Source organism: Notothenia rossii (genome assembly GCF_949606895.1).
Source record: "Notothenia rossii genome assembly, contig: scaffold_535, whole genome shotgun sequence".
Lineage (NCBI taxonomy): Eukaryota > Metazoa > Chordata > Actinopteri > Perciformes > Nototheniidae > Notothenia > Notothenia rossii.
In genome coordinates, this window is record NW_027640044.1 from 1 (window position 1) to 19,806 (window position 19,806).

Consider the following 19,806-nt stretch of genomic DNA (forward strand, 5'->3'; position numbering starts at 1 on the left):
AGCGCGTGTTTTATAATGATATATATTTATATGGCACATAGTGTTGGTGTGGAAGTTCTCATCTATGTCTATCGTTGTATCTTTAGCAGCGGTTCCCAACCTGTAGTGCAGCCCTAGCGGTCCGCGAAGGCATTGCAAGTGGGCCGCCAAATAATTTGCAAAACATTATGATTTCTGTGGACACATTTCAATATTACGATTTTTTTTAAAATTTGAACCCCTTTTCCTTTCTCGATCCTCCTTGGCAACGGTCATTATACAGCAGTCTGTACTACTGGATTAACAACGTGTCACATGTTCTGAATTGACCAATCAGAATCGAGTATTCAACTAAACCGTGTAATACAAATGTATTTTTGTTACTGACGGAGGAAGTGTGTGTAATGACAGGCAGTGTGTGTAACGACAGGCAGTGTGTGTAACGACAGGCAGTGTGTGTAACGACAGGGAGTGTGTGTAATGACAAGAAGTGTGTGTAACGACAGGAAGTGTGTGTAACGACAGGGAGTGTGTGTGTGTAATGACAAGAAGTGTGTGTAACGACAGGAAGTGTGTGTAACGACAGGGAGTGTGTGTGTGTAACGACAGGAAGTGTGTGTAGCGACAGGCAGTGTGTGTAGCCACAGGGAGTGTGTGTGTAGCGACAGGAAGTGTGTGTAGCGACAGGAAGTGTGTGTAGCGACAGGGAGTGTGTGTAGCGACAGGGAGTGTGTGTAGCGACAGGGAGTGTGTGTAGCGACAGGGAGTGTGTGTAGCGACAGGGAGTGTGTGTGTAGCGATAGGGAGTGTGTGTGTAGCGACAGGGAGTGTGTGTGTAGCGACAGGGAGTGTGTGTGTAGCGACAGGGAGTGTGTGTAGCGACAGGGAGTGTGTGTAGCGACAGGGAGTGTGTGTGTAGCGACAGGGAGTGTGTGTGTAGCGACAGGGAGTGTGTGTGTAGCGACAGGGAGTGTGTGTGTAGCGACAGGGAGTGTGTGTGTAGCGACAGGGAGTGTGTGTGTAGCGACAGGGAGTGTGTGTGTAGCAACAGGGAGTGTGTGTGTAGCAACAGGGAGTGTGTGTGTAGCAACAGGGAGTGTGTGTGTAGCAACAGGGAGTGTGTGTGTAGCAACAGGGAGTGTGTGTGTAGCAACAGGGAGTGTGTGTAGCAACAGGGAGTGTGTGTAGCCCTGAGTTGAAAAAGTTCGGGAACCGCTGATCTATAGATCATTTTACACACACATCTGGTGCTGAAGCAAAGCGACGACATTAAGGCAGAGACTCACATCTCTGTTGTTTCTGCAGCGGCCGGCTCTTGGGGAGGTTGGAGAGCGGGTGCAGAGTTTTGGAGGTGAAGCTCTTCCGCTGTTTGTTCTCCAGCGGCGTCACATAGGGAAGCTCCAGAGAACTGAACACAGGAAACTCTCGTCATGAGAAGCACTTTTTTATAGAAAGAAATTAACATCAGATGTGTTTAAATAATAATAAATAAAGCTTTATTTATACGGCACTTTTCATACAGCACGTGCAGTTTAACCTGTTGAGCCCCGAGCCTGTTTTTCAGACCTCAGGCTCGAAAATGACATTCCCAAAACAAATTACCATAACTAGACTTCTAAAAGGGGAAAATTAATTAAAAAAAATCTCAAAGCAATGATAAACCTGTGAGTTGGATGTAGAAAAGTCAGAATCAATATAGCATTTTTTTTTATTTTAAAGTAAATTCAGATTGAACATAGTAAAACATTTTTTTATTATTGTGTCCGTCCAACAACAAAAACATAACTTATAGTGAAAACCTTGAATGATGGGATGGTAGACTAAAAGCTTTAGGAATCCAAACTACAACATATAACAAGTACCCTGTATCAAGATTGATGCAAAACAAGTGACATTTGACCTTTTTAGAGAGATTTAGAAAAAAAAAAACACTTCTGGGGTCATTTGGGTGGATTTTCCATATCTCTGGCCCCCCTTGCTCGATTTTGATGATTGACACCTCTTTTTAACCGTTAGAGCCAATAGAATCGAGGGGAGGTTCCTAAAAATCCATCTAAACATTACCCATTGGTGAATGAGTGATGCGTAGCCAGGATGCCCAAAACCGGAAGCTGTCATACACTCTCGTAGCTATCATAGCAGCTATATATGAAATCGCCGTTATTGACATAAATATGATGGATTATCAGTAATCATTTCAAAGTGACAGACACAATGTTTTTATCGTTTTAATGCCATTGAACACAACTTTTGATCAGAAAGGTAAGACGTTTTTAGCCGTTTTGGCTCCGTAAAGCTAATTGTTTGTGTTGTTGTTTGTTGTCGTTTCGCCACGAGTTCTGATCACTCAGTGATGATACTTATATATATCTGGAATCTTTGGAATATCAGCTTGCTAATCGATATCTTGTTTGTGCAGATAGGATAAGTAATAAGGGTATTTCACCTTGAGTTCTGTGCTAAGTGCGTTAGCATTTTTCCGCTCAGGGCTAATTCAGAAGCTTGGTATTACCCTTGTGTTTCGTTTAGCTAAAAATGGTTAATATTGTCTGAAAGCTGTTAAGTGAGTATGACACATTCATAGTTTAGTAAAGGTTAAGAAGCCCTCAGACACTGTTTCTTGCAAGATGTTGCGTCACAAGTTAAAAATAAACAACAAGAAATTCCCATCAGATCAGATGCAGCAAAATATAACATTTTAACAGGTTAAGAGACACAAGGAGGTAAAAGGCATGAAAAATAGAAATACAATAAAATAAATGAACAGACCTGGATTTTTCCACTGGGCACTCTTTCTTTATGATGGCGGGTTTCTTGGGTTTGGGTTTAAGGAGGATATTTGACGGCTCTTCTTTCACTTTCCCTGTCGTTACTGTCCAGCCTTTCTTTTTCACCGGTTCCTGAGAGGAACGAAAGCAGCTCGTTAACAAATAGGACATTTCCACGGTAGATGAGCAACACTTAGTTGACTTGTAGGGGATGGTAAACCAAGAATATGAATTAACAACTGTTTTCATAATGGATCGATTGTTAGAAATACATTGATCATACAAAAAAGTGAAAAATATTGGAAAAAGAAAAAGATCTAGAAAAATGTCAGAATCATGATAAAAAAAAACAAAAGGAAGTGTGTGTAGCGACAGGAAGTGTGTGTAGCGACAGGAAGTGTGTGTGACGACAGGAAGTGTGTGTGACGACAGGAAGTGTGTGTGACGACAGGAAGTGTGTGTAGCGAAAGGAAGTGTGTGTAGCGAAAGGAAGTGTGTGTGACGACAGGAAGTGTGTGTGACGACAGGAAGTGTGTGTGACGACAGGAAGTGTGTGTAGCGACAGGAAGTGTGTGTAGCGACAGGAAGTGTGTGTGACGACAGGAAGTGTGTGTGACGACAGGAAGTGTGTGTGTGACGACAGGAAGGCCCAATCCCAAACCATGTCCTACACCCTACCCCTCCGTTCGCGCGGAGGGTCCGCCACATTAAGTGCTGTTCCAAACCAACGAGTGTGGAGCGGTGTGGAGGGTGAAAGATGTTTGGAGTTTTATTTTATTTATTAATTTACATTTTTTGTCTAAGAGATGCTGATTTGAAACCGTTGTTACATACAGTTACAGCATTTCCTGTTTCTGCCGGAGAGAGGGGAGTCCGTCCCAAAGCTTGCCGCTGTATTTACTCCCTCCATCTGACAGGAGGGAGCCTCGTTGAGCTGCGAGTGTCCCTCCACGGAGTTCACTACGTCACGGAGGGGGAGTGTGTAGGGGTAGGGTGTGGTTTGGGATTGGGCCGAAGTGTGTGTGACGACAGGAATTGTGTGTAACGACAGGAAGTGTGTGTGACGACAGGAAGTGTGTGTGATGACAGGAATTGTGTGTAACGACAGGAAGTGTGTGTAACGACAGGAAGTGTGTGTGACGACAGGAAGTGTGTGTGACGACAGGAAGTACCTCCTTGCTGTTGGCCTCCGTGTCGGGGTTGGAGGTCTCTGTGGTGGTGGAGGAGCTGTCGTCGTTATCCGCCCCGTTTTCTTTCAGCTCGTCTCCCTGAGGCTTCACCAAACTCTTCTTCTCTTTCTCCTCCTTCTTCTTCTGGGCTTTTGTTTTCCCCCGCAGCTTCCCTTTGGAGTCCAGTACTGCAGACAATTAAATAACACCTTTAAGTACCTGTGAATTACTACAGAAGACTTCTACTCCCAACTCTGTAATGAAGACACATATGAGTACATTTACAGTGTACAGAAAATATATTTTAGGGTAGGATCTGGGCTTATTTTACGTTGATTTAAAGTATCCGTGTTTGTTCCCGTCTGGTTCTTGCACCTTCCCTAAATATATAATTTCACTCATTATTTGAAGCTTAAAAATCACTTCTGCTTTATCCATTTCAGTAGACAGGTGCACAGAAAAGGGACAAGTTGCACAACAGTTGCAAATAAGCTTGTGCACATCTGCCAATTTGCAAAACATATGTATTTATATTCATAGGCAACGTTCCCAACATTCATCAGGCAAATACACACATTTAAATAACAAAAATAAACTACACATTTGCAAGAAGGAAAGCGTGCACGGGCTGCTTTGCAACTTCAGATTCATTGGTTATGATCTCGGCTCTTAGAAGTCTTGATAATGTATTAACATAATTCATAATGTAGATTCCCGGCTTGTGTCTTAATCAAAACGTCCTTTTGGTTTGAATGTTTTTTTGTAAAGCACTTCGAACAGTGTTTCCGCCAGACCAGGGCTGAGAGGGCGTCCACCCCGAGAGCGAGTGACGTCGTGTCACGTGACCTGAATTTGAATTGAGACGTCCCTTATAGATACTATCTTTTTACGTATTAGTTAGTGACGGACATTCCGGCTCTTTTTAGTGAGCCAGATCATTTGGCTCGGCTCACTAAGAAGAGCCGGCTCTTTCGGCTCCCAAGCGGCTCTTCATGTTACCACAGTTTACCAGAGCCTCAGTTTCGCCGCTGCGAGGCTTCGGCGCTCGCAGTTCACGCGCCGGCAGGACACTTTCCGTCACAGGAACACGCTTTGCTGGCGGCGAAAATAATCCCACCAGACTCCTTCGCCCCTCCAACAGGGGGATGTCGTCGTCCTTTTTTTTTTTTTGGACGCCCTCGGCTCGAGTTCAGGGCGTTCCGAGCTGAATAAAGGCGTCAAATGACGGCAAGTCGCCCTCCTGGCGGAAACGCTGACTTCGAAGCAGTCTTGTTGTTAGAATGTGCTACAAACAAAAACTTAACTGATACAGAAATTATATTTGACTTAGTTAGGGACTTTAACAGAAACATTGTTGTCTTTTGTTGTGACCAGTTTCGTCTTTTACTGATTATTTAATTCTGTACCCATGACTCAGTTAATGTAGTCATAACTAAAACTCCTCTAGCTCCTTTTGATCGGAATAATCTTTCTCTAATGGCGCATTTCCACTGCAGGGCCTCGCACGGCTTAGTACGGTATAGTTAGGCCTTGGTAGGCCAGGCTCACTTTATGCTGCGTTTCCATTACAGTTTAGGAACTGGGGTAGTAACTATAGTAACGCAGTGTAGGCGGAGCCGTGACGTCATCTTCAATGCGAAACACAAAACCAACATCAGCCGTTAGCTGTTAGCACTCAGAGCTCACAGCTCTTCATATCTGTTCAGAAACTAGACAAAAGTTAAACAAGTCCAAACCACAGACTGTCTGTGTCATGGAGAATACAGTCACTGGTTTATTTATGTCTGTAGGCCGTTGTTGTGAGTGTGGACGGTCGGAGCATATACTGCGTTAGCTTAGCCGATCTCCATTCAGATAACGAGCATTTTAAAAAGGTGTTTCGCCTGCCGTCTGTCTGCAGACTTGTCAAAGCATTAATTCATGGTTTTTACTAACCGGTATCAGTATGTTGTTACTTCGGCATCATTTAGAAACGTGTCTTACAATTAAATCACGGTCAAATATGTTCATTTTGTTGTAGTTGCCAGCGATTCTCTCTCGTTTAGCATACTCAGCCTGGTTGTTGGTCCGGAAAGAACCTCGATTTTGGAGAGCCAGTAAAACTTTGGACAAGTACCCGCTAGCCGGAACTATCCCTAGTGGAAACGCAACAAAAAACGGGCCGGGTTTGGCATACCTACTTTCATTCAGACTTTATACGAGTTGAAATGTTGTAGTTCTGCCGTACCTTTGATCTGTACGGCCTGCACGCTCTGCTCCTGCAGGGTTTCAGCAGCGCAGAGCGGTTCTGGCCGGTCCAGGTCGTTGTCCATGGCTCCGATCAGGCTGTTGTACTCATCAGAGCCGTCAGAGCCCCTGTGAGGCAGCGCTGACCCGGGGAAACCCTGTAGCTCCGGCTGTTTGGAGATGCGGGGCTTCCGGTTGGTCAGCTGGAAGACGGGGGGGTCCTTGCTCAGCTGCGAGGAGGAGGAAGAGGAGGAGGAGGAAGAAGCTGGCATAGATGGGCGGGAGAAGCCGAGTCGGGAACGTTTGTCCTGGCTTTCCGAGTCTGGGAACGTGCGACTGTTTCCCTGACGACCGCCGATCCTCGAGGCTCCGTTACTGGAGGAGTAAACTCTCTGCGGGGGGTCGCCGTAATCATTCAACCTGAGAGGGGAGAGGAGAATTATGTTAAATTAAGATCACATTAGCTTCAATGTCACCTACTTGAGATTAGAGCTGCAGAGATTAATCGATTAGTTTGGCAAATATTTTTGTAACAACCAGATTGAGTTTATACTTAAAGAAAACAATTAGAATTATGTTCAGCTAAATGTAATGCTCCATGACAGTTACAGGGTATATGCAGGAATCCTGAAGTCAAATGTAAAACCTTTCAAGACCTTTTCTAAGACCCTTTCCGTACATTTCCATACATTTCCATACAAGACCTCATCGACCACTTGGAGTTCTAACCGGTTACCTTGGCGACACACTTTACCTCACATTGACTATATACAGTATTGATTGTCCTTCCTCCTTATCCTCCAACCATTTGGACGCAGACTTGCATTTCCCCATAACGATGTTGCTTAGCAACCAGCGTAAACGGAGCTCCGCGCTATCAAGCAGTGAGCGTGCGATGTCCTGTTCAGATGACGTCAAATCCAACGGGATGCCATAAATAAAGTACACAGAATCACACTACACACCTACGCAATGATTACATTCAGGCAGACTGTAGAATACAACCTCTTTGGACGATCTATATACTTTTTGAAAACAAGCTACAAAATGTAATACCTCGGAAAATGCCGTTTCATACTTTTTAATAGCCTTCACTTTCGCTAAATAGATTTATCAACTTTTAATACTTTTTAAGACCCCGCGGACCCCCTGAGTTAACTCAATATCTGCAGACAAGACTTTTGAGGATGTTGTGAAACCAATTTCTGTCATTTTATAAACCAAACAATAAATAAATAACAAGAAATACACCCCTAAAAACATTGTTAGTTCTGAAATCATAAACCTGCCTCATTACTTCACATAAAGTCATCATGTACTTTTTTAAATCAAATATTACAAACTATATCGAGACCCTTCATTATACTTAATATTCCGGGGAAAAAAAATACATCGTGTTCCTCCAATCGAGATTTATTTTTGAAAAAAGCCCAGCCCTAATGAAAACATTGGCTAGGCTTTAGTGCCGAATTAAATATATTAATATTGAATCCTGATTTACGAAAATCATGACCTCCCTAATAATTGATATACCATAGTATACATGAGTAACACCTACGTCACTTCCGGGCGGAAATTACAGCCCCGCCCACTTTTGGGGGAAACAAAGCTGTCATTTGATTGGCGGTCAATACACATTCAGAAGTTTTTGCCAATCCGATCAGAAATGTAAGAAAACCGTGGATTTGTGGATCTTCAAAAAGCCCGATTACGATGGCCAGTCAGGCAAACAATTACATTAAATCATTTGAAAATCGACGATCGGGCTCGATCTATGGTTGAATTAAAAATCAGTAGGCGAGGCTGTAATTTTTCGCCGGCTGTTACTCTCATGAGCGAGGCGGAAAATAATAGTTTTGTCATGCCAAAAAGCTGCTGTGTCGTTTATTGCATCTCAAACATTAAAACAAATCCACAGTGGGCGGGGCCGTAAAGTGACGTAGATGTTACTCTCATCTATGGACATCGATCACCAACTGCTATATTTAACCATATATTGAGCCCAATCGACGATTTCAAATGATTTAATGTAATTGTTTTCCTGTCTGGCCATCGTAATCGGGCTCTTACTCTCATCTATCAGATCTTTCAAATTTGTATATTTGCATTTTATCTTCACTGTCCTTTTGCTGTAATAATGCACATTTCCCCTGCTGTAGGTCTAAAGGATGTCTGCTTCTGATTCCTCTTAACCAGACTAACATATCTTTCTCTACATTGATGCTATCATGTGTTTTTTTTTAACTCTTTAGCCACTCACTTTGAGTCGCTGTGAATCTGGACGATTTCCCTGAGATTAAACGGCCTCCCGGTCTCCATGGTGGAGTTGGTTTCCACGGAAACGCGTCTCTTGAACGGCTCCCAGATGCTCTGAGCCTCCAGGTAGGCCGTGGCGATCACCAGCAGAAACATGGAGCTGGAGACACCAGAGAAATGTTAATAATAATAATGTATTTTATTTATAGAGCGCTTTTCTAAAAAAACTCCAAAGAAACTTTACACAGTAAAAAAAAAATCATAATTAAAACAACACACTTAAAATATATAAAACACAACATTAATTACAGATTAAAAGCAGCTCTGAAGAGGTTAGTTTTGAACATGGTGAGATCGGGCCATGTATTATTATTTATTACTTACTTGTATTTTTTGTTTGGCTTTGTGATGGCTCACGTTGGATGACCATTTTAGTTTTCATTTCATATAGCACTGCAAATTGCATGAAATTACTGTATGAGCTGTTTTGTTTTATGTATGTTTTGTGTGTGTGAGGACCCCAGGAAGAATAGCCAATGCTCATGCTAGTGCTAATAGAGAGGTGAAGTCCCTCCCTTTCCGGGGGAGCTCCATGGGACCTTATTTCAGAAAAATGATGTATTGAAGTCAATGGAAAGAGAAAGATTATCTTTCGATCCCGTTTCAATTGTGCCACGAATTACACATATGATGTTTGTCAATTTAAAAGATAATTTTGCAAGTCAAAAAAATAAAAATGTGTCCTAAAACTGTGAAGTTTTGGTGTGAAACCGCTCAATTAACTACCTCTCCCGTCTCGCACCACACACCAAGACGGCCGTCACGTTGGCACATTTCACTTCTTTCTTTCAGAACGAGGCGGAAAGTATTAAAAGAGGTGAAAATCACTCCAAGTCTGGGCATGTTGAGAGCTGCACACACACACAAGGGGAGTTAGTCTGTTCCGTGAGAGCCAGCATGCGGGACCGGGATTCTGGGATTTGTAGTCTTTCTAGTTGAGTATTTTTCATAGTCTTATATTTCAACAGTTTTACGACAAACTGTGACTTTTTTGACACGGAAATTATCTTTTAAATGTGTAATTCGTGGCACAATTCAAACGGGATCTAAAGATAATCTTTCTCTCTCCATTGACTTCAATACATAAGTTTTCCGAAATAAGGTCCCATGGGTCTGAAGTAGATGGGCGGGACTTCGCCTCTCTATGGGGATCCAAATAAAGAATAAGAATAAACGTTCGTCAGCTGTGTTTAAATCCAAAGTGTGTTGTATTTGCTGCTGATGGAGCTCACCTCATGATGAGAGACACGATGATGTAGAGCTCGAGCTCCCAGCCGGGGCGGGGCAGCGTCTCGGCGCACGTTGCCAGCATGTGGTACGGCAGCGAGGCGTTCAGGACAAACACGAACTCAGAGCCTCCGCATGTCACCAGCTTCAGCTCCCGGATGACTCGGGAGGACGTGAAGTCGGGTGTAAACCTGCGAGGAGAAGAAAGGATAGGTTAAAAAATATATATAATTATAAAGATGCGGAAGAAGGGGGAATTTTAAGGAAAATAAATACTATAGTTTCAATAATGTGGTAAATTTATAATGAAAACATGATTTTAATATTTGCTTGTACCTCTGAGATTAAGCTTAAGTACTAATTTAACATTTGAATTAAAGCAGCTTTTTTTGATACAGGTCTTTCATTGTTTTTGTTCCGCAGTGTCTGATACAAATTGTGTTACACTAATATTTTAAGTGTTATACTTTTCATTAAATTTGTTTTACCCCAGTCTGAAACAAACCTAACATTAAAAAACAAACACACTCTGTTGTAAAGTCAACAATTGGAAAAGAGAAAGAATTCACATCTAAACAAATATTCCTACATCCATATTTGTTTAATCTTTAAATAAGTGCGACTGATCTGCAGAATGAATACTTTTACTACTTTAGTATATTTTGATGCTCATACTTTCCTACGATTACTAACAGATCATTACATAACATTGGATGAACCGATTCAAACTGATTAGTACATTTAATCTAATTTAGGATTTTGTTTCAGGACTTTATATTTTTTAGGCTGATATGGTATGGGCACATCACTGTACCCAGGAAGAAAAAGAGAAATGTCCAACGAGGCGTTCTGGGGCAGCATAGACAGGTCTTCTCTGTGTTAGAGTTTTACTCCCTACAGGGTGTACTTTGAGGGGTTGTGACTCTGCAGACCGTTTACATGCAGAAAAAGCTTCATAACACACAAGGAGACGGGTAATAACCAGAAAAGCATGACATGAGTCCTTTAAAACCTCAACAGAAGCATTGAGTGTTCATTTGGCTACAGCTCTAAAGTTTTCCAAGCTTCAAGTGAACCCTTAACGAGTTAATAAGTGTTTATTTTGGGAGTGGACTTGAACTTTAAGAAGAAAAAATGGAGCGAGGGGGGAGACAGAGAGTCGATTCATCCTCTTACTCAGCCACAGAGTATTAATAGAGCTTCACAAACACACTCAAGTTCCCATGCAGTGCTTTAAATCAGACCAAAATCACCGTGTTTAAAGAGCAGTCACTCGCTGGTTCACTTACACTTACTTTCTACTTCTTACATTTTGAACACAGACACCTATACTTTCTACTTCTCACATGTTGAACACAAATACCTGTACTTTCTACTTCTTACATTTTGAACACAGACACCTATACTTTCTACTTCTCACATGTTGAACACAAATACCTGTACTTTCTACTTCTTACATTTTGAACACAGACACCTATACTTTCTACTTCTCACATGTTGAACACAAATACCTGTACTTTCTACTTCTCACATTTTGAACACAAATACCTGTACTTTCTACTTCTTACATGTTGAACACAAATACCTGTACTTTCTACTTCTTACATGTTGAACACAAATACCTGTACTTTCTACTTCTTACATGTTGAACACAAATACCTGTACTTTCTACTTCTTACATGTTGAACACAAATACCTGTACTTTCTACTTCTCACATTTTGAACACAAATACCTGTACTTTCTACTTCTTACATGTTGAACACAAATACCTGTACTTTCTACTTCTTACATGTTGAACACAAATACCTGTACTTTCTACTTCTTACATGTTGAACTCAAATACCTGTACTTTCTACTTCTTACATGTTGAACACAAATACCTGTACTTTCTACTTCTCACATTTTGAACACAAATACCTGTACTTTCTACTTCTTACATGTTGAACACAAATACCTGTACTTTCTACTTCTTACATGTTGAACTCAAATACCTGTACTTTCTACTTCTTACATGTTGAACTCAAATACCTGAACTTTCTACTTCTTACATGTTGAACTCAAATACCTGTACTTTCTACTTCTCTCATTTTCCAAACAGGCTGGTTCCTTTAGTCTGAATGTGTGTTTGGTGGTGTGATCATTATTCTTTAGAGTCATTGCGTGCCTATTGATTTGAACACGATCCGTGTATCCATCATTTCCTGGTCTTCTCTAAAGAAGAGGGACCAATGAAAACGTTGTCATGTTGCCGTTGGTCACCATGGAAACATTCATTAGCTAACAATGACATTATTGTTCTATTAATATAAAGGGAGGTCAGGTTTTCTTTAAAACAGCTGCTAGTTATGGGTACTTTTCACTGAAGTACATTTCGAAGCCTCTTTACTTTGACTTGAGTAAAGAAGTTTAGCCAGTACTTCTAAACACGAGTATCTGTACTTCTACTTGAGTAAAGGATGTGTGTACTTTTGCCATCTCTCACTTACAGTATGATGAGGTCTTTCGAAGCGTTGGGCTTCAGTGCAAACTCGGCACAGTTGAGAACTTTGAATCCGAATCCCTCGCAGACCTGGCCGTTGATTTCAGCAGACCGGATGGTGATGGGCAGCAAACCCGTGTTCTCCACCCTGAACGTCCTCTTCAGCGTGAAGTTCGGCTCTCTCACTTTGGTCTCTGGAATAAAAGGAAGGGATGAAATAATAATTAAAGACATGTAGGATTTTCTGGGATAAAAATCACAAATTAACAAGATTTTATTCCATACAAATATTTTCTTAAATGTGTACGTTTACCATCTCAGAGAAATTGTGATACATTTCTCATGTGTCTGTGACAGGGTATATGCAGGAATCCTGAAGTCTAATTTAATACCTTTTAAGACCTTTTTTAAGACCCTTTCCATACATTTTAAGACCTCATCGCAACTTTGATTTCTAACCGGTTACATTGGCGACACACTTTACCTCACATTTACTATATTGATTGTAAGATAGCAAAACTAAACAGAGTGCAGACAGACTACTGAAGCCTCCTCTCCACATGAACTTCAACCTCTCTGTGAAGGTCAGGTTTAATGCAGTATGCTGCTTTTTTGCTTCTGTAGACTCTGTGCTCTTTCATTCCAGTAAAACTCCTCAGAAACCATTAGAAACCAGTTTTTGACCAATAAACAAAACAATTGACAAAACTTTGAACTATGAATTATGTTAAACTTTGGTGAGCTTCAGCGGGGTAATGCCATATAGGAGCTCCCTCACAAATACCCAGGGGTTAAATTGGGCTGGGGCTGTCCGGGGCTAAGCCCTGGCACATAGGACGATGCTCCGACGTCATCACCCTCACACATTTGTCATATGTTTACAAAAAAGGATATATATGTTAAGACTTTTCTCGTTCTTAATATAGACTATATTTAGGGTCTATATGTGTTGACTTTACTTTAAAATAGCAGATCTCTGTGACCGGATATAGTTTGGCTTAGACCCCGGCCCCACAAGGACGCATACGGTAAAACGCATACGCAAGCGCAAAAAAGTCTTCCGTTCACACGCATTCGATTCATTAACGTGTCCGTTCACACTAGACCTCTGGAAATGCTGGAAACGATGTAGTACATATGTCAGGCCTGTAAGTGGCGCTGCTGCCGCCTGAAATACACAAAAAGCAGCGAAGAAGACCCCGGAGCATGGTTGCCATGGTTGCCCTTCTGTTTATTCTCCGCGTTGGACGGAGTGTTCTCCTGCTGTATCTCTCAGGTAGTCCACCAGCAGATGAAAAACACCCACCTCTCCGCCTCTTCCAAGGAACGAGGGGACCGTGCGGTAGTTTCCGTAAAAAAAATGTTCCGCCGGTCAACATGTCCGTTAAAGTTTAAATCTTCCGTACAAAATGTGGAAAGTGCCGGTCAGAGGTCTTCTTTGTTATTTATTGAGCTTTAAAACAAATTGATAACGACTCTGTTCTCTGTATAATAATATAATAATATTTAATAAACGGTGACTGCCTCTCTTTTCCTCCCCCTCTTCTGACAGCCCAGCAGCAGGAGACGTGGGGAGAGGGAGGCGGGCTCTTTCATCGTTATCAGAAAATGATCATATCGGGTACACACGGAGCCGTTGGACCCCCAGAGCGTTGCGTATGCCGGTCTACCCACCTTGGGACCCGTTACCGTAGTCGTTTAGTTCCCCCCCCACACAGAGCGGAGCAAGGCAACGAAACTTAAAATAATAAGCAGCATTTTACGGCGCGCTATGCATGGGGCCGCCTTGTGGGGTTTCCCGACATGTCGTTTCAGTAAATTAAAGGGTGTTTCATGTTGTCGTTGCTGTGAACCTTCTTAATACCTTGGGAAATGCCGTTTAATACTTTTTAATAGCCTTAATTTTCATTAAATTGATTTATCAACTTTTAATACTTGTTAAGACCCCGCGGACACCCTGCTGTGACCTTTTATCTTAAATAACTTTGGACCTTTTTCACAAAAGAATGACTTCATAATCTCCAAGTTATTCTCGTCAAGAGATAGAAAAGCGCATCATTATTAGGAGTTATGGTCGTTTTTATAATTCCTCTCTGTGAAGAAGACGCCTTCATTACAGTTGGCATAGGGGCATGGTACAAGGCACACTGAGGGAAACACATTAATAACTTTGCTGGACATTGATCAAATAAAAGTCATTATTTGTTCAAGACAGCTTTATTTGAAGTCATACATAACAATGCTGTGCCAAAGTAACCTGCTTACCCTCTCGTTCAAGGTTGTGAAGTCCAAACAGAGCAACAGAAAACTGCAGCCTTGAGTAGAGGCTCAATCAGTGGAAACACCTGTGCTCAATTGGAGCATACCACGTAGTGCATGGGCACGGGTGACAATTTTCTTCTGTGGTCAGAAATGTAGAATATGTTGAACCATTTGATTAATTGTGTTTAATTAGTTTGAACTACCTTTTGAATACATTTGTAGATGATAAGAATAACAGTAATTAAGGGTATAAATAATTGATTGTCCTATGGGGAGGGGCTTATATATAAACCTCTGGCCACAAGTGTTTTGAGGTTAGTCTGACTGTGGCTGTAGAGCAGAGAGGTACCAGTTATATTTCTTCGACCTGTATATATATTGAGGTTTGTTTTTCTTTCTATTTTGGACTGTACAGTGGATCCTTGTTACTTTGTGTTCTTTCAGCATGTTGGCTGTTAATAAAAGCACTCAAGGATACATTTGTTGTGACTAGTCATCTTATTTAATTCCGAGTTTTTTCATCGACCCTTTTTGTTACACTCTCAGAGACCGGAAACACAATTTACAATATTTACTGGGCAGGGGGAAGGTGTTTATACTCAGACATTTTTTTAAAGTTCCAAATTTAAAGTTCACCTATCATGCTATTTTTAGGCAATAGCATAGGTCTCAGATATATAAAAAACATGTCTATGAAGTGTTTTGCTCAAAATACCAAACAGATCACCCATTCTAGCCATGCCTCATATCCCTCTATTTCACTTCCTGTTTCAAAAGTGCTGATTTGGGGTATAAAGTTTTAAAAAAAAATGATACAAAATAAAAAGGAGGGGGCTGAGCTCATGCGGGACCCGGCAGCTACTGTCTAAACTAAATGCTGCCGTGATGAAACGCCATATCATGGATTATCAAGGATTATTTCTGAAACAGTATGGAGCTCAAAGGCTTTCTCTCTTGCCGGTTATACCACAAGGTGAGTTCCTTTTTATTTCCTGCTTCTTCACACACATGCTCTCCAGTACAGGTTAGCTCTGAGTGTTAGCAATGCTAATGTAAACACCGACCATATTACGTCCAAAAACAGTCGGCCATTGTTTCTGATAGCAACGTTCTGATAGCTGATCTGTATCGATGTTATGCTATGCAACTGTCTGTATGCGTTTTATAAATTTAGGTTTTAGGATCCCCTCGAAAATGATCATTCTCTAATCAAATTTTCAGATACAACCAACCCTGATGTGATGTCGTCAACATATGGATGTGGCTTTGTTTGAATTAAAGTGTATGTAATCTGCCTTTCGTCCAGTGTAAAGGCATCCCGGGGTCCCACAGATCTGCAGCAACACACACTCACTCTCTGTGCAGTCCTTCAGCAGCGCCTCGGTCATCTTGAACCTCAGAGAGCTGCCCTGACCCGGAGGCTTCCCCGCCACCTTCAGGCTCTCCGTCGTTCCTCTGCCGTGAAGAATTATGGTTTCAATCACCGTCAGATTATTCCTGAAGAGAAAACACAGACCACACAATGTTCAGAAGAATAGTGCATACTTAGTTTAGATATTGTCTTTCTAAAGACACAGGCTTTTTTCCATTACTCAGATGGGGAGACGGCATTGATGTCAATGAACATGACGATATCAAAATGCAATATTGATGTCAAGAAATACCAACGTTTCCTTATTTTTATTGACAATATACACATGTTTTTTCCAATGCAGCAGTTGCACACAACATACAGTGACTACACTAACAGCGTTAATACTTTTTATCCAAACTGATTTATGTGAAATTGTCATAAATAGAGTTTTATAACCCTAACCCAAAAACTGGTGGTTTGAAGTTACAGTGACATTTACTTCTGACCACAATTATACCAACTTATATATATCAATATTCCAATTACTTGTATACAGACTATTCTGCACTATTTCCATTATATTCTATTTGTATTTACTTGCACTATTTTATCTGTTTTATTGTGTTGCACTGTTGGAGGAGCCTAAGATGTTCATCGTCATATCTACTAGCTGTCCCGAATACCATTTTTCGGGGCTCCGGATATTCGGTAGTAATCAGCAGCGAATATTCTAATATTCGGCCCGCGCGGCTGATCTGCAGCGAACCGCTTCCACACGTGTATTTCGGTGTATTCACGGCATTCATTTTGTTATTCTACAGTATTGTTGTTTTAGAGTTATTTGTGAATGTAACCCAATTTGTGTTCTTTGAAATTGAAAAGGATATCGCATTGTGTTTGTTACTTTCGTTGCAGTTGTATATGTCTTCAGTGTAATTTGGCTTGGCTTCCTATTTATGGACATGCTTTTATTTTGAAGGAGAGTTAGCACTGTTGACAGGAAGTTGTTGTTGCTATGGAAACAATGTGACGGAGATTAACGGAGAAAAGTAATATCTACATATAAAGAAGGAGAAAGTAAACGATAACGTTTATGGTTTAGTGTTAGCACCCCCCAAAGAGGCACAAGCTCTTTCGTTGATATTGGAGATTTCAATAAATTCAATTTGAAAAAAAAAGGGGAAAAAACAAACAAACCGAATAACGAAATTGAAAACCGAATAGTACTCCAACAAACTAGTATTTGGATATTCGGGTACAGCCCTAATATCTACACTCTAGATACAAATGACAATAAAAGCCTTGAATCTTCTAATCAGTTCCCCGTTGGGTCTAAGTGGACGTTTCTGCCTATTCGTGAAGAAATTCCCTGAACCAGTTCCTTTAATACCAACCGGATAACAAGGCTAGTATTAGCTACACAAGGAAAAGAAACCAACACAATGGAAACAGTTTATTTTTCTGTAATAACGGATATTACCTGACGATGAGAAGGGAGGAGACGCTGTGGTTGCTGGTGGGAGTGAACCTCACGTTGAAGGCCTTTATCTCTCCGGGGAGCAGCAGCAGGTTGTACACAAAGGGACGGGTCGATCCCTCCACGAAGCCTGAACTGCTCTTTATTAGGGACGTCTGCAAAACACACAGAGAGACACTGTTAGACACAACCTGCGTCCACATGCAGCTCATTCAGCCGATTCTCTGTGAACTCACTCACCTGGTTTCTGTGGACCTGGAACTCTAAGGTACTCGTGTCGATGTTGATGTTGGATAGGTTTGCTAATGGTAGCCTGGAAGATACAATGGTTTTTGATGTTGAAATAAAGTTTAAATATCAGGAATAAAGACAAAATATTGAAGAAAAACGTCAACATTTAGAGAATAAATGTCAAAGCTTTGATACTAAAGTCAAAAATATTGAGATTAAATGTTTTAATGTTGATAAAGTCTAAATGTAGATTTAAAAAAGTTGAAATATCAAGAAAAAAAGTCAGAATATTGAGAAAATTCAAAACAAAGTTATATTATTGATAAAAAAAAGTCTAAATATCTGGAATAAAGTCAAAATGTGGTGAATAAAAGTCCAAATTGTTGATAAAAACAGTCTAAATATCAACATAAAGCCAAAATATTGAAGAAAAACATCAAAATGTAGAGAATAAATGTCAAACCTCTGATACTAAAGTCAAAAATATTGAGAATAAACGTAAAAACCAAGTTATAATATTGATAAAAATAATCGAAATTTGAAGAATAACGCTTTAATGTTGATAACAAAGTCTACATGTAAATACAAAAGTTGAAATATCAGGAATAATGTAAAAAATATTGAGAAAAACGTCAAAATACTTCGATTAAATATCAAAGATATTGAGAATAAACATAAGAACAAAGTTATAATGTTGAGAAAAACAGTCTTAATATCAGGAATAAAGTTTTAACGTTGATAATAAATTCTAAATGTAGATTAAAAAGAGTCTAATTATCAAGAATAAAGACTAGATATTGAAGAAAAACGTCAAAATGTAGAGAATAAATGTCAAACCTTTGATACTAAAGTCAAAGATATTGAGAATAAACATAAAAACAACGTTATAATTTGGATAAAAAGAGTCTAGATATCAAGTGTAAAGTTTTAATGTTGAAAAAGAGAGTCTAAATATCAGGAATAAAGTCAAAATGTGGTCAATAAAAGTCAAAATATCAAGAATAAAGTCAAATATATTGAGAATAAATGTAAAAACAAAGTTATAATGTTGAGAAAAAGAGTCTTAATATCAAGTGTAAAGTCTTAATGTTGAATAAAAGTCAAAATATCAAGAAAAAAGTCAGAATATTGAGAAAAATAATGTAAAAAATATTGAGAAAAACGTCAAAATACTGCAAATAAATGTCAAAGATATTGAGAATAAATGTAAAAACAAAGTTATAATGTTGAGAAAAACAGTCTAGATATCAGGAATAAAGTCCAAATGTTGATAATAAAGTCAAAATGTAGTTAAAAAGAGTCTAATTATCAAGAATAAAGTCAAAAATATTGAGAATAAATGTAAAAACAAAGTTATAATGATGATAAAAAAGAGTCTAGATATCAAGTGTAAAGTTTTAATGTTGAAAAAGAGAGTCTAAATATCAGGAATGAAGTAAAAATGTGGTCAATAAAGGTCAAAATATCAAGAAAAAAAGTCAGAATATTGAGAAAAACGTCAAAATACTGCAAATAAATGTGAAAGATATTGAGAATAAATGTAAAAAACAAAGTTATAATGTTGATAAAAAGAGTCTAGATATCAAGTGTAAAGTTTTAATGTTGATAATAAAGTCTAAATGTACATTAAAAAGAGTCTAATTATCAAGTGTAAAGTCAAAAATATTGAGAATAAATGTAAAAACAAAGTTATAATGTTGATAAAAAGAGTCTAGATATCAGGAATAAAGTCAAAATGTGGTGAATAAAAGTCAAAATATTAAGAAAAAAGTCAGAATATTGAGAAAAACGTCAAAATACCGCAAATAAATGTGAAAGATATTGGGAATAAACGTAGGAACAAAGTTATAATGTTGATAAAAATAGTCTTAATATCAGGAATACAGTTTTAATGTTGATAATAAAGTCAAAATATCAAGAAAAAAAGTGAGAATATTGAGAAAAACGTAAAAATACTGCAAATAAATGTGAAAGATATTGAGAATAAATGTAAAAACAAAGTTATAATGTTGATAAAAAGAGTCTAGATATCAAGTGTAAAGTCTTAATGTTGATAAAAATAGTCTTAATATCAGGAATAAAGTCCAAATGTTTAGAATAAAAGTCAAAATTGTTATTATAAAGAGAAATATTAAAATACAAAACACAAGCCCAGAAACCCGAGAGGATCGCAGTGAGAGGAAGATGAAGGGGTTAAAGAGAAAGTGCTGAGTTTGTGAAAACGTCCCACCTGTCCGCCAGCTTTCCAGAAAACACCGAGGGGTTGGGTAACAAGGCCAAAGGGAGGACCTGCACGTACACGAGCACGTCTGCAGGG

At 39.6% G+C, this 19,806-nt stretch overlaps 1 protein-coding gene across 1 annotated transcript; it reads right to left on the reverse strand.

Moving 5' to 3' along the window:
• Positions 1 to 1,265: 1,265 nt before the first annotated feature.
• Positions 1,266 to 19,802, reverse strand: LOC307027143 (transmembrane protein 131-like; the record flags this gene model as incomplete). Its single annotated transcript, XM_079695333.1, has 11 exons — positions 1,266 to 1,387; positions 2,749 to 2,879; positions 3,920 to 4,104; positions 6,144 to 6,562; positions 8,403 to 8,558; positions 9,691 to 9,876; positions 12,173 to 12,359; positions 15,782 to 15,924; positions 17,262 to 17,413; positions 17,499 to 17,571; positions 19,720 to 19,802. Coding segments are annotated over 11 exons (1,837 nt in total), but the record flags the coding sequence as incomplete, so codon positions are not given.
• Between the last annotated feature and the right edge of the window lie 4 nt (positions 19,803 to 19,806).